The sequence below is a fragment of the Gymnoscopelus microlampas genome, assembly GCF_963454915.1.
Source record: "Gymnoscopelus microlampas genome assembly, chromosome: 20".
Lineage (NCBI taxonomy): Eukaryota > Metazoa > Chordata > Actinopteri > Myctophiformes > Myctophidae > Gymnoscopelus > Gymnoscopelus microlampas.
The window spans coordinates 23,150,420-23,165,419 of NC_139957.1; the positions used below are offsets into that span (position 1 = coordinate 23,150,420).

The 15,000-nt window shown below is 43.8% G+C and overlaps 1 protein-coding gene across 2 annotated transcripts in view; it reads left to right on the forward strand.

Annotated features, from left to right (window-relative positions):
• hs6st1a (heparan sulfate 6-O-sulfotransferase 1a) overlaps positions 1-13,510 on the forward strand; it is a gene marked incomplete at its 3' end in the record, with an annotated part of 57,857 nt that extends 44,347 nt beyond the window's left edge. Inside the window, exons 2-5 of one of the 2 annotated variants that reach the window (XM_084045276.1) lie at positions 2,856-3,078; positions 5,364-5,612; positions 8,717-9,033; positions 9,585-13,510. In XM_084045276.1, the coding sequence (XP_083901402.1) occupies positions 2,856-3,078; positions 5,364-5,612; positions 8,717-9,033; position 9,585 (790 nt within the window). Of the gene's footprint in view, positions 1-2,855; positions 3,079-5,363; positions 5,613-8,716; positions 9,038-9,584 lie in introns of those variants that run through there. The other variant, XM_084045275.1, reaches the window with a different exon arrangement.
• Between the last annotated feature and the right edge of the window lie 1,490 nt (positions 13,511-15,000).

The following is a 15,000-nucleotide window of genomic DNA, read 5'->3' on the forward strand; positions in this document are numbered from 1 at the left end:
AACTTTGATAAATCACTCAGGCTCGGGGCCCTTGCTGCTTTCACAGTATTAGAAAACTAATTGAAATTCTCCTCCGCCCACTGCTTCTTGCTCTTTTACTCCCTGTGTTTCAGCCCCTCTTTCATTCTCTCTTCCCCTCTCTCTCATTCTATCTTCCCCTCTCTCTCATTCTCTTTTCCTCTCTCTCTCTCTCTCTCTCTCTCTCTCTCTCTCTCTCTCTCTCTCTCTCTCTCTCTCTCTCTCTCTCTCATTCCCTCTCTTTCTCATTCTCTTTTACTCTTTCTCTCTCTCTTTCTCTTTTCCTCTCTTCCTCTCTTTCCTTCCTGTCTCTGGTTAAGGCCAGACAGCACTGTGTGTTTTTCAGCAGGGAAAGAAGCCAAGAGGGGGAAAATGTCATCACTGATTTAATACACACACGCACACATGGCGTAGATGTGCACAAGCGCGCACACACTGACTCGCATACACACACGTCGTCAGGGAGTGTCAGGAATCTAGATAATTCCATGACAGGAATCTCCATAATTTACCATGGACCCAGAGAGCTGTCTCCAGCAGGCCACAGGCTGAGTGTCTGTGGGACTTCAAATGCACTGCCTCCACCATTGCATTTGATTAGATCAGGGTGAGCACAGTAGGTTGATGAGATTTACACTTTAGCTCCTTGTTACCCCCCCCAATACACACACACACAAATACACACACGCACACACACGCACTCCATCCATCCCTTACCCCTGCTGCCTCCAGATTAAGAGTTTAGTTGTTTTATTATCCGGCATATCCCTGCTGACAGTGGAATTAGAGGCTGGATGGTTCATTATCCAAAATCTGCTCAGTACTGCCACTAGATTGGGGTCTTGTTTGCGGCTTTGCGTCCTGGCTGCAGCTGGATTTGAAGGTCCGCTATTTCAATTGTGTATAGGATCTCTCCACAGCTAGTGGTGCCAGATTTGGGGTTTAGTTCTGTGCATTGTCTAGGTTGATGCTGTTAGATTTGGAGATTTACCCGTTTGTCATTGTGTGTGAGGACATCTCTGCTGGGGTAACCGTCTTCCATGCCGACATCTCGCCACTCCGACTAGTGGCTTCCGCGTGCGGTTAGGGTTAGGGTGAGGGTTAGGTATAGGGTTCGTTAACGTCGGAAAGGCGACATGTCGGAAAGCCGCCATGTAACCCTCTGCTGGCCCTGGAGTTTTGGGGGGGGGTGCTTGTTGCACTGCTCCGGATCTCCCAGCTGTTTATAATATTCAAACAGGGTCTACTGTACTCTATGTGCCACTGGGTGATTTACAGTCGAGTTTGCCATCTGCCACCCACCTACACAGTAAACTCTTGGGTGTTAATTCCACTCTGCAAGTGTAAAGGTGGACCCATATGGGTCCATTTGAGTCCATTTGTACACTCTCTGAGTTAAAATAACACCAAGGATTTGACTGCGTACCCACCAATCACCGGCCCTTTTAAATGCTTTGTTTGTGCAGCCAAAAATGTAGCGCTAGAAGTAGAGACTTGTGAGTGTGTGTGTGTGTGTGTGTGTGTGTGTGTGTGTGTGTGTGTGTGTGTGTGTGTGTGTGTGTGTGTGTGTGTGTGTGTGTGTGTGTTGTGTGTGTTGTGTGTGTGTGTGTGTTTGGAGCAGACCATTCCGTAGAGTCCTGTCAGCACACAAACCTCTCTCTGCAAACATTCCTCTGATGTGATGCAACCCCGGGAGAGCAGGGGAAAGCAATGCATCTGTGTGTACACACATTTTTAACACATTGTGTGTGCGTGCGTGCGTTCATGCTAGGGCTGGTATTTGTTTTATTGAATCTGAATCCAATGAAAGGCAGATTCACTTATGGAATCCTTTGGGTAAATTGTTGGTGGACAGAGTGAGAAAATATCTACAGCTGTTAGTGAACTTGATGAGAAGAACAGAAGTTAGTTCATTTTCTAAATTAAAACACAGGTTGCAGATTTGAGATTTGGGGTGATAAAAATTTGATTATTTTCACTCTGAGCTAATCAAATCCAAAATAGAAGTGACTATCGAACCCCAACATGCGTACTGTACAGTGTGTTTGAGCACTTGTATGTGTATACTGTATGTGGGCATTTGTTGCTTATAGAAAATCCATACAATTATTTTCCTGCTCTCTCTCTCCCTCTGCTCTCTCTCTCCCTCTTTCTTTCTCTCTCTCTCCCTCTCACGCACGCAAGCACACAGGTTGCATGTGTAGTTGGTTAATGAGGATGTGTTGATTGATTAGGCTGCAGTAATTAGCTGGAGTGTAAAGGCCTGCAAAGGTCTGTGTCTGTGCTCTGGTGGGAGTGCCCCCTCTGGGGAAACATAGAAACTGCGCTATGCACCATTACATACTCACACGAACACGCCACAGTTCTATCAGAGATCTCAAATGTGTTATGAGTCATCTCTCCGTGCGTGTGCGTGAGTGTCTAAGTACTGCATGCTAGAAGATATGCTTGTGCCAGCAGTTCCTTTACCTGGCTGCACAGTGGCCTGGACAGTGACCCTAGTGTCTCTCCATGACAAATCAAATGTCTTTCTTTCCTCACCATAGTTTGTCAGTCAGTCTGTTTGTAGCCTCTGTTTTCATTGATGTGTCGTACCACAGTCCTTGCTCGAGTCTAATGCATTTCAGTATCAGTTCTGCAAAAGTGTGAGACAACCTTTGTGGGCATTCCCCTCATTGGATTACTGGAATCCAAATCTGCTGCTCTAGCAAACTGTTGCAAACAGCACCACCACATGGACAGCTTAGTATTGTCTTTGTAACCGCTGTCTTTCTTTCTTTCTGTATTTTATATTTCTATCTACTGTATCTATAACTCTTTCTGTTTCCGTTCCACAGGAAGTTCTATTACATCACACTGTTGAGGGACCCCGTGTCTCGCTACCTGAGCGAGTGGAGGCACGTCCAGAGAGGGGCCACATGGAAGACCTCCTTGCACATGTGCGACGGTCGGACCCCAACCCCTGAGGAGCTGCCTTCCTGCTATGAGGGCTCTGACTGGTCAGGCTGCACCCTACAGCAGTTCATGGATTGCCCCTACAACCTGGCCAACAACCGACAGGTATACTTACTGACTGTCCCAAATTAATGAATTAATGATGTTTGATGAAAAAAAGCAGACCGGTGGCTGGCAAGTGACCGTTTAGCGGAGAGCTGCGCTGTCGAGTAGCTATTATCTCATAAGGCGCATAGAACAATCACGGGAAACTAGGAGTGCGTGCCATGCCATTCCAGCAAAAGTTGGAATGGAAAAGAGAATGCTTTTGAGATTTTAAAGTGATCCCTGATCCAGAAAAGGTTTAGAACCACTGCCTTACTCCCTCCAGAAGATGGACCCTTCTGCTTTGTAGTTCTCAGACCGTCTTGAGTGCTTCTTCGTCTCTTGGCACTGTTTAGATGTATGTAAAAAAAAAAGAAACGTATGAAGAGCACTGTACATGGACAAACATGAATAGTTTCCTCCGAGCCATCATGCAAGATATTTTTATTACGTGACTATTTTCTGGTACAAACAGGCAGATAGCCTTCTGAGATTTACTTGCCAAATGAAAAATCTACTCATGTTTGGAGCTTGCCAATTTGGGAACCCATTAGCAAAAAAAAAAAAAAATCCCTTTTGAATTGATACCGAGCTCTGAATCTGTCTTGAGAGATTAGTCGCTCGCTGGCTGTTAATTGCGGACCCTGGGTAATGGGTATACTGTACATACATAAGACACTCACAGTCAGGCACACACACAAAAAGCACGTACTGTACGCTCCCAATTAGTCTTTCTCTTAGACACGAACAGACTGAACTACACCGAGAGTTTGTGGTTCTTACTTCCAGTCTCTCTCTCTCTCTCACACAGACACACACACACACACACACACACACACACACACACACACACACACACACACACACACACACACACACACACACACACACACACACACACACACACACACACACACACACACAATCGATTTCTAGCTTTGTGGCTTACTTCCTTTCTCGGATCCACACCCACTCACTTACAATGGAAACATTGTGGTCAAACTGCTAATAAAGTATTCACTCAATCAATTAAAATGTTTTCCTTCTGTCTCTGAAACACTCTTTATAAGCACATATGCACACACACCCTCACACATGTACTCCTACAAACAGTTAAGGCCTGACTATACTTTACGCGTTGGTGTAGCTGCGAGCGTCCACAGACATTATGCTGTTTTGTACACTTTGTTTTCTGGGGACATGCACATGTTCAGCAACAATAGCAATGAGGGCTGCACTCAATACACAACCTTCTTCCAGACAACTGCAAGACTTGTGTCATGGCAAGAGGCTATTGTGAGAAGAGGTCTACTGTTCTAGATAATTCTATCTTGCATCAATTATTTCTGTGCACTCCTCTGAAAAGCTTAGATGCTAATAAATTACTTCAGCAAAGCTTAAAGAACTCTTTATTCAGGTTTCTATTTTGTTCTCCTTGGATATAAAAACAGAAACTGCATACGAACATCACTTCAAGTTCAAGTCCTTTATTGTTACATAATTAATAAAGCAGGTACCGATGGATCTCCTCACTCGACCTGTAAACAGACCATACATTTTTCTTTTCTCACACAGTCACTGTACGTGCACATAAAGTATGTGTGGTCACAAAATCTGGGAGGCACACGACTGTACGCGTAGACATGAGCTGGTGACGAAAGTATAATCTGGCCTCAAGTCAACTGGCAGGGTACCACCTCACAGTCACACTTTCCACTCTCATGCTAATATCCCAGGCTCCCACCGAGATGTGTTGGCCGGCTTATCTTCACCAATCCCTTATAGGGTGTTTACTTGGGTGATGTTTTCTGGGTATCCATTTGGCACACACGCACACTTTAATGGATCATTTTGGGCCAGCAGAGGTGTGTGATATACTTTTCTATTCTTCAAATCTGGCTCATGACTTTTGTGGCATGACATTTTCTTTCTGTACTAAATGCCACACTCCCAATAGTGACTGCTGGCTGCAGTTTTTAGGGACTATTTAGGGATATACATAGTCTTATGTTTTTTGTATGCCCAGCTAAACCCAGAGTGTTAACTGGGAGAAATAAAAATGGTCAATTTCTAAATTCACTGTGGTTGTTACTTGTTATACAGTACTGCATTTCATGTCCTGATGTCTCATGTTCTCTTTTATATATGTGTCACTGCGGCCAAGCTATTTTCCTATTACCCGGGCTATCACGGCAGAGATGACAGAAGAAGAGAAAACACACACACACACACACACACACACACACACACACACACTCACACACGTTCATAGTTCATAGCCTTCTGTTCCTCTCCTATCCCTGTAGGTTCGAATGCTGGCAGACCTGAGCCTGGTGGGTTGCTACAACATGTCCACAGTCCCTGAGAAGAAACGGGCCCAGCTGCTCCTGGACTCTGCCAAGAAGAACCTGCGAGACATGGCCTTCTTTGGCCTGACGGAGTACCAGAGGAAAACCCAGTTCCTGTTTGAGCGCACCTTCCGACTGCGTTTCATCAGGCCCTTCATGCAGTACAACAGCACCAGGGCAGCCGGCGTGGACCTGGACAATGCTACGGTTAGTCTCATGGGACAAAAAGCAAAAAAAGAGTGTATACGTATATAATCTAATTAATGTACAGTAAATAATAATTCATGTAGTTTTATCCCATATAGGATTTGGTCATTTCACTTTTGAGTTTCTGGAATGCTTAATGGTTAGTCATGAATGCCCTGAAAATGGCATTCAGGGAAATTTTGTCTTCCTTGGTCTGGGAGTTAACGCTGAGTTCCACTTAATTTTCATTGACATGACCGACTGTGACATATAGAAGGGAGAAAAATACTTGCCAATAACTGCCATATTGGTGCTGATTCCGATATGTACAAAATGCACATTATGCCCGATATATCGGTGGAACTGATCACACTATTATCAGTGACTGCAGTACGATACACCTAATACATATAATGTATGGAATATGTTAATACAGTATATACGTGTGTGTGTTTGTGTGTGTGTGTGTGTGTGTGTGTGGACGTGCATGTAGACAAATGATGCTTCAAATGCAGTGGGTAGTAAAATGATAATAAAAGGCCTCAGACCGAAGATTATAGGCTGCGTAATAGAGCCATGATTCTCAAGCTTTTTAATTTTAAGAACCCCCAGTTTGATATGCATTAGGCCACGGATCCCCATTTGGTAGAAGTTTTTATCTCTAGGACCCCAGTCTACACTGTAAAATTCCTCCATGTTAATTTAACTCTGTGTACAAATGGTCCATTTGGTTCCATTTGCACACCCTGATTTACAGACCCAGAAGTGTCCATTTGGTCACTAATTCTGAATAATTTAGCTGGGGACCCCTGGGGGTCCATGGACCCCACGTTGAGAACCAGTGGATAGAACACAGATGGTCACAGTATCACAAATTAAAGAGCGACCTCCTCTCATTGGCTACCTTTTTTAAAGTGAAGCTTTGTGTGGAGGATTCCTGACACACTCGAGCCGTAGCGCTGAAAGCATCTCCAGTGATCCATGACGAGCTAAAGCCATCATCTCTGCTCTCTCCATGTGCTGTTGATCAAACAAATCTCTAAATGTTACAACAGTGATACCATGCTAATGCATGGTATCACTGTTGTAACATTTAGAGATTTGTGTTGATTCAGGCGCACACACACACACACACACACACACACACACACACACACACACACACACACACACACACACACACACACACACACACACACACACACACACACACACACACACACATTTGTATTATACTTATTATTAGACATCAACATTTTTTGAAATCTTTTTTGAGCATGTGTCAAAAGCTGAAAATGTCCAATCTACAAGCTCAGCATTGTGAGATACATGTCTAACAATGAATCAGATAGAACTCTCCAACCCCAACCTTAAACCTAACCTCTAAATGCCTAATTCTATCCCCAACCTAAACTATAAACATCCTTTTTAACCATAAAAACAACAGTTCTCTTTTGAGTCTATTTATCAAATTCTGCTATACTTGTGGGAGCATTTGGACCGTACAAGCAGGCTATAATAACAATAATACAAGTATACAAGAACACACACACACACACACACACACACACACACACACACACACACACACACACACACACACACACACACACACACACACACACACACACACACACACACACACACACAAAACTGGTCACAGATGATAACTGCCAGTCTGTCAAAAGAGTATTTCAAAGGGGTTATCTTAATTAAAAACATTTCCCCCGTACGTGTTGAATTTCTGCACAGCAGAGATGTGTCAATAAATCTAGCTACAACGCCAGCATCAAACAAAACTTGGGTTGGCTTTTCCCACATGTTGCAGACAGACTCTTGTCTGCCTCTCTCCAGGGGCAGCCAGGAGAGCTTGTTCAAACTCAACCAAGCTCTCACTCAGTGTTTTTTAATTTTACATTTATCAAACTCTCTCTCCCCGACCTGCTTCACACATTCACTTTCCCTCCCAGTATTTAGACTGTTCTTTTTTTAGGGGGACCTACGATAAGAGTGGCCTTGTTCATGCTTCTCTCTGTGCACCTGCATTCGAGCACATGGCCAACCATCACATGATAATCCGCGTACTCCGCAAATCACAAAACTCACAAATGGTCCATGTTATATGAATCAGTACAGCTAGGGTTTGATTCGCTGGGGGGGGATTCATGCTTTGGATATCCCTGGCCTCCCTTTTATCACCGTTGGGGTCAGGGATACGTTTTATCCCAGCTTTTGGTCAGACTGAATTAAATACATCCATTTCCTTTTGAGAAATGTAGGTAGATAGATATGTGTGATATTTTGATAATATCACAATTTAATAAAAATGTTAATTCAAATGTACTTTCACAATGTCACGCGTTGTGAACTTATAGATATGCTATTTTTTGCTATTTGTCATATGACGAAGTATTTAGGGCTTAAGTGGTTAAGAAAATGTGCCAGTTCAGTTTTTACAAATAGAACCCTGAGTAGAGCAACACTTCCAGAGCTGCTACTAGAGCTTCCACTTTGTTATTATTTTAGCCTTCTATCTGAACCTCTACCTGGGCCAAGTGTGCATTTGCGTGTGAAACAAATGGAGAAATAAAGGTGCACTAAATCCTTTAAAACGATTTGTAGACAATCCAAAAGTAACGAATCTGAGACACAAGCGCCGAGAATTCAGTCGCTGTCATGTAGTGTTTATTCATTGCTTCTCTTTGCACTTTAAAACCAATAAACAAGACTCTTCCAGAACCAGCAGTAGCCATTGAACCTTCTGAACATAACTTCTATTTTGTGGTGATTCGAAAATTAACCAGAATTGAAGCTAAACTATGTAACTGTTTTTAGTGAATAAAATGTTATTTTATCTGTATGATAGAGTATGTAAATACAATATATCTAACACAACTGCAGTGGTTGTATTTGTGGTGTTGAGACATTTTTATCCTATGGTAGGGTCCGACCACTGCTGTTTGACAAGTAGTGGTACTGCCTGAAGGTCAAAAGTAGGTGGGCTCTATTAGCTCAGTGGTAAAAATGTCGGCTCTTGGGTAGGACATGAAAGTTATAGTGTGCAGCTTTAACAGTAACCTCTAGTTAACCATGCAACCCTATCCTCTCCCTCCTCTCCTCTTTAGGTGCAGCGCATAGAAGAGCTGAACGAGCTGGACATGGAGCTGTACGACTATGCCAGAGACCTGTTCCAGCAGCGCTACCAGTTCACCAGGCAACAGGAGAGGCGTCAGCAACGCCTCAAGAACCACATGCAGCAGAGCCACCAGGGCCTGGGCCTGGGGGTCAGCCTCTGGCCCTCCAAGCAGGGCAAGCCGGGCCCTGCCCTGGCCTTGGAATGGGAGGAGGAGAGGGAGGATGCTGCGGAGGACGGAGGGAGAACAGAGGAGGCAGGCAGCAGGCTCCCCACTGAGGACTACATGAACCAGATCATCAACCGCTGGTAGCGGGAGAATGAGAACACTTTGTGTGTGTGTGTGTGTGTGTGTGTGTGTGTGTGTGTGTGTTGGGGGGGCGGGGGGGGGGGGCGCTGATCTGGACTATACAGTGTACGCATACACATGCTCACACACATAACACACACACACACACACACACACACACACACACACACACACACACACTGTCTTGTCTCTCTCACACACAAATGTCCAGGCTAAGGCGTGTATCAAAGCCTGATCCGACTGACAGGCTTGCATTGCCTGACACCTGGAAGACGGGGAGGGGAGTTAGAATGGCCCAGGAGGTTGCTATGGAGACCTGGGAGGGTTCTTTTGCTGGCCGTGTATGTCGGCCCGTGTTTTATGGACTCCTTCTGAGGTTTTGCCCAGTTATTAGCATTAAATCGCCCCTTTACTCTCCCCCCCACCGTATATCCCTCCATCCTTTCATTCCCCATCATCATTACTGAGCGGAGAAGAGATCTTTTAGAATTGCTGACAACTAGCAATCTCATCCCTCTCTCTCTCTTCCTTCATCTTTCTACCTCCGCAGACCCCCGCCCCCCACAACCCGCTCCTACATTTCTCTCTCATCCTCCGTGTGGCCATGCGGCGGAGCAGGAGAAGATGACATTTTAAAGTCTGTGAATTCCCATGAATCCTTGGCGGAAGGACCAGCGTACCTCCTGGATGTAATGCGCCGATGGCAAAGGAAGTGGGAACGCCACGAAAGTGTGCTCTTGGCCGGGCCGAACAAAAGGAAGCCAAACGTGGAAAAAAGACAGGACAAAGAAAAAAACTGTACCTGCATAATGTCGTAGACTGAGTTGTGTACAAAACAAAAAAGCTTTTTGCTTTAAGAAGAAAAAAATGAAATCAGCCTCCATTTAAACCACAAACACGCTTATGTCACGAAAATCGTGATGGCCTCATTCTCATTTTTAGGATGATTTAAATTTGTTTTTATTGTTTCTATTTTTTTATTTTTTTCCTCTCTGTTTTATGCTTTTTTAAAAGCAGAATTGTAATAACACTGAGACCAATATTGCTGCCTAAATGAAAAGTGATTCCTTTATTTGTGTATAATCTTATTTTGTTTTATAAATCAAACACTAATGGGTGGATGGACGTACAATGGACCATAGCCATTACTGAAGCCTTGCATCATGGGACAAACTGAACAAGTGGCCTGTTAAGCCCGATTTATACTTCGTTGTACAACAGTCGTACGTTAAAGTATAAATCCGGCATTAGTCTGTCAGTGGTTTCCAATGTGCCTGTCGCTTAACTAGTTACTTATATTTCTTTTTTTTATGTGTTTGTGTTATTTTGGCATGCCAGTCCTACAGTGAAATGATCTCCAATTATAGAGGTGAATTGCATAAAGGTGTAAAAACAAAGGCAGATAACAAGCAGGAGAGCGTTAGGCGCTCTGTATACATTCGTTGGCGGGGAGCAATGCTGCTTAAGCGACAAGCTCCTTGGGAACCTTCAGACAAAATGTTGGAGACGCAACAAATTCTGGAAACCTATTGGTCACCATGGCAATATGAGCTCGCATTGTAGTGGGAGGCATTTTCAGCCGCTCTTCCATTTTGTCCTTTTCTTTTAATATAGTTTCTTTCTGACAAAGATCTGCTGTGGAAAAATAAGATGCTCCCTTTTCAAACAGAGCCTCCTTTTCTACCGAGCACACAGCACTGGTGACCAGTAAGGAAGGAGAATGTGTCTGAATGGAAGATATTGGAAAGAACTTCTGTCAGTTTTAGCCTAAGAAAGGGATGGAGGCGAGGTTGTAGTGCCTCAAGTACTGGGATCATGTTAACCCCATGACATCATAACTATTACCAGGCAATGTGTCTGCATTATACTACATTGATTTATCTGACTACTCTGTGTGTGAATGTGCGTGCATGTGTGTGTGTCTGCATCCATGTTTGCGTGCCAGTGTTATGACTGTATGTGTGTAAATAGTATGTACAGTATGCCTTTTAATGGTATATGTGTATGCCTTTGTAAATAGTGTCTGACTGAGAGAATGTCTTACATGTTTGAGTGAGTGACAGGTTCCATGACCAATACCATTGCCATTTCTGTGCCCCCCTCCCCTAGCCCCCATACCTTGCCGAACGAGACTGACCATCCTAACGCTCAAAGCTAATTTCCTGTCCTGTCCTTTTTTTAATTTGTTTTTGTGGGCTTTATTGGAATTGACTGAACTCCCCCAATTATCAAAATATTACAATGTGACTTGCCCTTGTCCTAGTCCTTGTTAACCCATTAAATCCGGGAACGCATCTGTGTCATTTTAGATTTCAGCTATAACCATTATTTTATACTTTGTCCATTAAAAAATAGCTGAAATGCAAGCTCATAGCTTGTATATCTGCTATTTTTGAATAGCCAAAGAAATCTAAAATGACATGAGTTCCCGGTTTTAATGGGTTACAAAACTAAAAGCGAAAATTATATTCGTATATGAGAGACGGTCAACGGGGAAGGTCAAGGGAAAAGTTGCAAGGGAAGGAAAAGAGAAATGTCACGATGTGATTGAGTCCATTTGAATGCAGGCTTGGTGCCATCCAGAGGACAACGTGCTGGCCAATGCCATCTCTTTAGTTAAAGAATACCACCTGTGTTTTTAGACATGATTCATCATTGTCAATACATGGATAAATGAAATGCTCCCGGGGTGCCAACCCTGCCCACACCATCACCTCTTGTTTCACATCGACGCGTTCCTGAGATATGGTCCATTTATGTCAGTGATTCTAAACCTTTTCCATCTCAAATACCCCCCAGTTTGTTATCCATTAGGCCACAGACCTTCATTTGTTACTAGTTTTCCATCTCTGGGACCCTAATCTACGCTGTTAAATCCTCAGTGTTAATTTAAGTCTGAGAGAGAGAACAAATGGAACCAATTGGACCTGTAAGGGTCCATTTGGTTCCATTTGTACAATCCAGAACCATAAGCGTCCATTTGGACATCTGGTGGTCCCCGTAACCAACGTTGAGAAACCGTGCATTACGTAATGTTGACCGTGACCTTTCCGACCTAAAAGTTAAGCTCTTTGGGGCAGCCTACTGATCATTCCAACCATGTTTCATGAAAATCCGCCCATCCATTCTGTTACTGTATATCTTTTAATTAGTTAAGTATATCTACGTTAATGCAGTGCAATATTATCTTTTTAGGCAACATAATGTATTTTTTTTAATGTTTTCACTCATCTACGTTATGACAATGATTGCCAAATGTGGAAAAAATACCAGCGGTATCCTTTAACTGCTGCAGATCTTTTGGAAACAGTGACAGAAATCAACAATTTAACCACCCTACTGACCTGCCATTATCAAAAGGGTCTACAAATTGGACACTGGTTCTATCTGTATCACTTATTCTTTCTCTTTTCAGGGATGATTCACAAGGGGAGGGAGATGAAAAGCACTGGGACACAACCAGAGTCGATAATGGTGCTTTTTGTGTATCCTTGAAAGTAGCCCAATAGGGATGGCAGGAATTGATATAGAATGAGACAGTAACTGCCCATCCATTATATTCTTGCGGCAGAGACTGGAGACAAGTAACGATAAAAGCCCTGTTATACTTAGTTGCGCACTGGTGTCTCGCAACAAACATAGCAGATCTACAAGCTTACAATGCGTTGCACTGTGACGTGTTGCAAGCTTGTAGATTTGCTGTTTTCAGTGTGCGACACGAGCGTGCAACTAAAGTATTAATCACCCTTAAGGGTTTGAGGCAGACTTCCTACACACAATTTTTCAAATCCAGATGTACTTCTATTAAACCACATTTGGGTTATGAACAAATATCAGGTGTTCTGCATTAGCGGTCAAAGCCCTGATCCAGAACCGTAGGACAGTGTCACTCTGTGTCCCCCTCATGGGATTCCTTTTATTGCCTATTTATGTTTCTTTCCAGCCAAAACTGTCTTTACACATAATGATGTGGAGCTGTGTGTGTATGTATGCCGCATGAGCTACTATATGACCAGTAGCGTGTAATTGGCCTCTTGCTGGCCATTAGAATTCCCGCGGTAATCCCTCAAGCAACCATCGTCTTGAAGCGCTTCTGGATCAGCTCTTTGAAGGCAACTGGCCTATAATCGACATCAAACAACAGTATGCCCAAAAAAAAACAACAGTCCTCTGTTACAAGTGGAAAATAAGTACTTGTACTAAATTGATTCCAGAGATTGAGGTTATAAAACATAATATTCAGCTATATCTTGTCTCAGCATTATCTATACATCCGATGTCTTAAAAGCGTTTTCTTTGTGAACATGAGATAAGCCTGGCATCGTTAATAATTTCTTGTGGTTTGTTGAGACTCATTTTTCAAGTGGTGTGCAGAGCTTCTCTGGCTGCCTTTGTAAGCGTCATCCTGGGTTTGTTACTTATGATTGCAAGAATGGATCATCAAGCCACCAATTAAAGATATTTCATTTTTACAGAGCCGTTTGTGTTGTGTCGTTAATATTGCACTCATGTTGTGACTCTTCCCTCTCATATTCCTGTCACATGTGAACCGTTTTTGAGGAGGGGAAATGCACATTTCCTCCTGTGAGTCTTCTGAGGAAGGTCATGGCGAAGGTGGATCACATAAAGTGCAGCCACAAAGTCAATTAAAAAACACATATGCACAGTCATCACTGCGGTCTTTACTGTTTGTGCAATGGCTCTGCCCTCCAGCTCTCTGCAGTCCCACTCAGTCCCGTCTACTGGCCAATCTATAGCTAAAGGACATTTCAACCACTCACACGCACAAACCACAGGACCGTGACCCCATAAAGCTGCCTGTTCGCCCCCTAACGACAGCCCCAGCCCTGTCAGCAGTGATCTACGGCCTAATTCAATCTGCAGACACACCGGCTCTACCTTGTACACGTATGCACACAATTATACACATACACAACACATGCACCTCTTCCTCCCCTTTAGGGGGCAGGGAGGCAACTGTACACTACATGCATCAATGGGAGGAATGAGGGCAACTCAGGTGGGGTATAAATAACTGTGCCCTTGGTGGGTTAGGTTTAACTCAGACAGACGGAGCACAGACCTTCGCCCCTTCTCATCACCTGCCCGTTGAACTTTAAACTTTGACCCCCCTTGGAGCGAGGAAGTAAAATAATTTCCCTGGACAGCAAGGAGCAGTAGAGCAAGCTTTAACTAGCTTGAGATTGAGGAAAGGGTTATTTGAGACAGAAAAATGGAGGGGGCAGAGTGGGGTCATCTTCTGCCTGACATATAAACAGAATTGGGAGAAAATTGTGATATTGGGGCGGGGCGGGGGCAGAGGACATGTAGTACTTCTGACAGCTGGGACATTGTGTGCTGGACTGAGCACAGTCTTTAATCCTCTCCTCTGTACCGGGTCGTTGTCATTTCAAGTGCAGCCGGACTAAACAAACAATAATGGCTGAGCTACAGCAGAGCGCTGAACAGCTTTTGTCTGTCTGAATTTGTGTGTGTGTGTGTGTGTGTGTGTGTGTGTGTGTGTGTGAGAGAGAGAGAGGGAGGGAGAGAGAAGTGCTCACTCTAGGGCACCAGGAATCAGGCTCTGAGTGATTGTATTGGCCCTGGCTGCAGTCCATTATTAGGAGGTCAACTTGGCCTCAACTCTTTCTCTCAGATCTCTGGTCCCATGCCGCTGTCATGCAAACAAAGAAGCTTTGACAATATTATCGCTTATGTTCAGCATGGCATTCTGCAGATAAGTTCATATTGAGTGCTTCCCTTGCATGCTTCAGAGCCAGGCTATTATAGCATTGGAGGATTGCCCCATTGGCACCGGCAAATGGTCACAATGGCTTTGGTCTTTTGTCTGTGTTTGAGGCTTTTTCAACAATGGCATGGCATAAACCTTCATTGCTGAATATGCTGTGTGTATGAAACAAATATGAATAATTTAAATTTGGTTTCAGTAGACTATAACAGAGCAC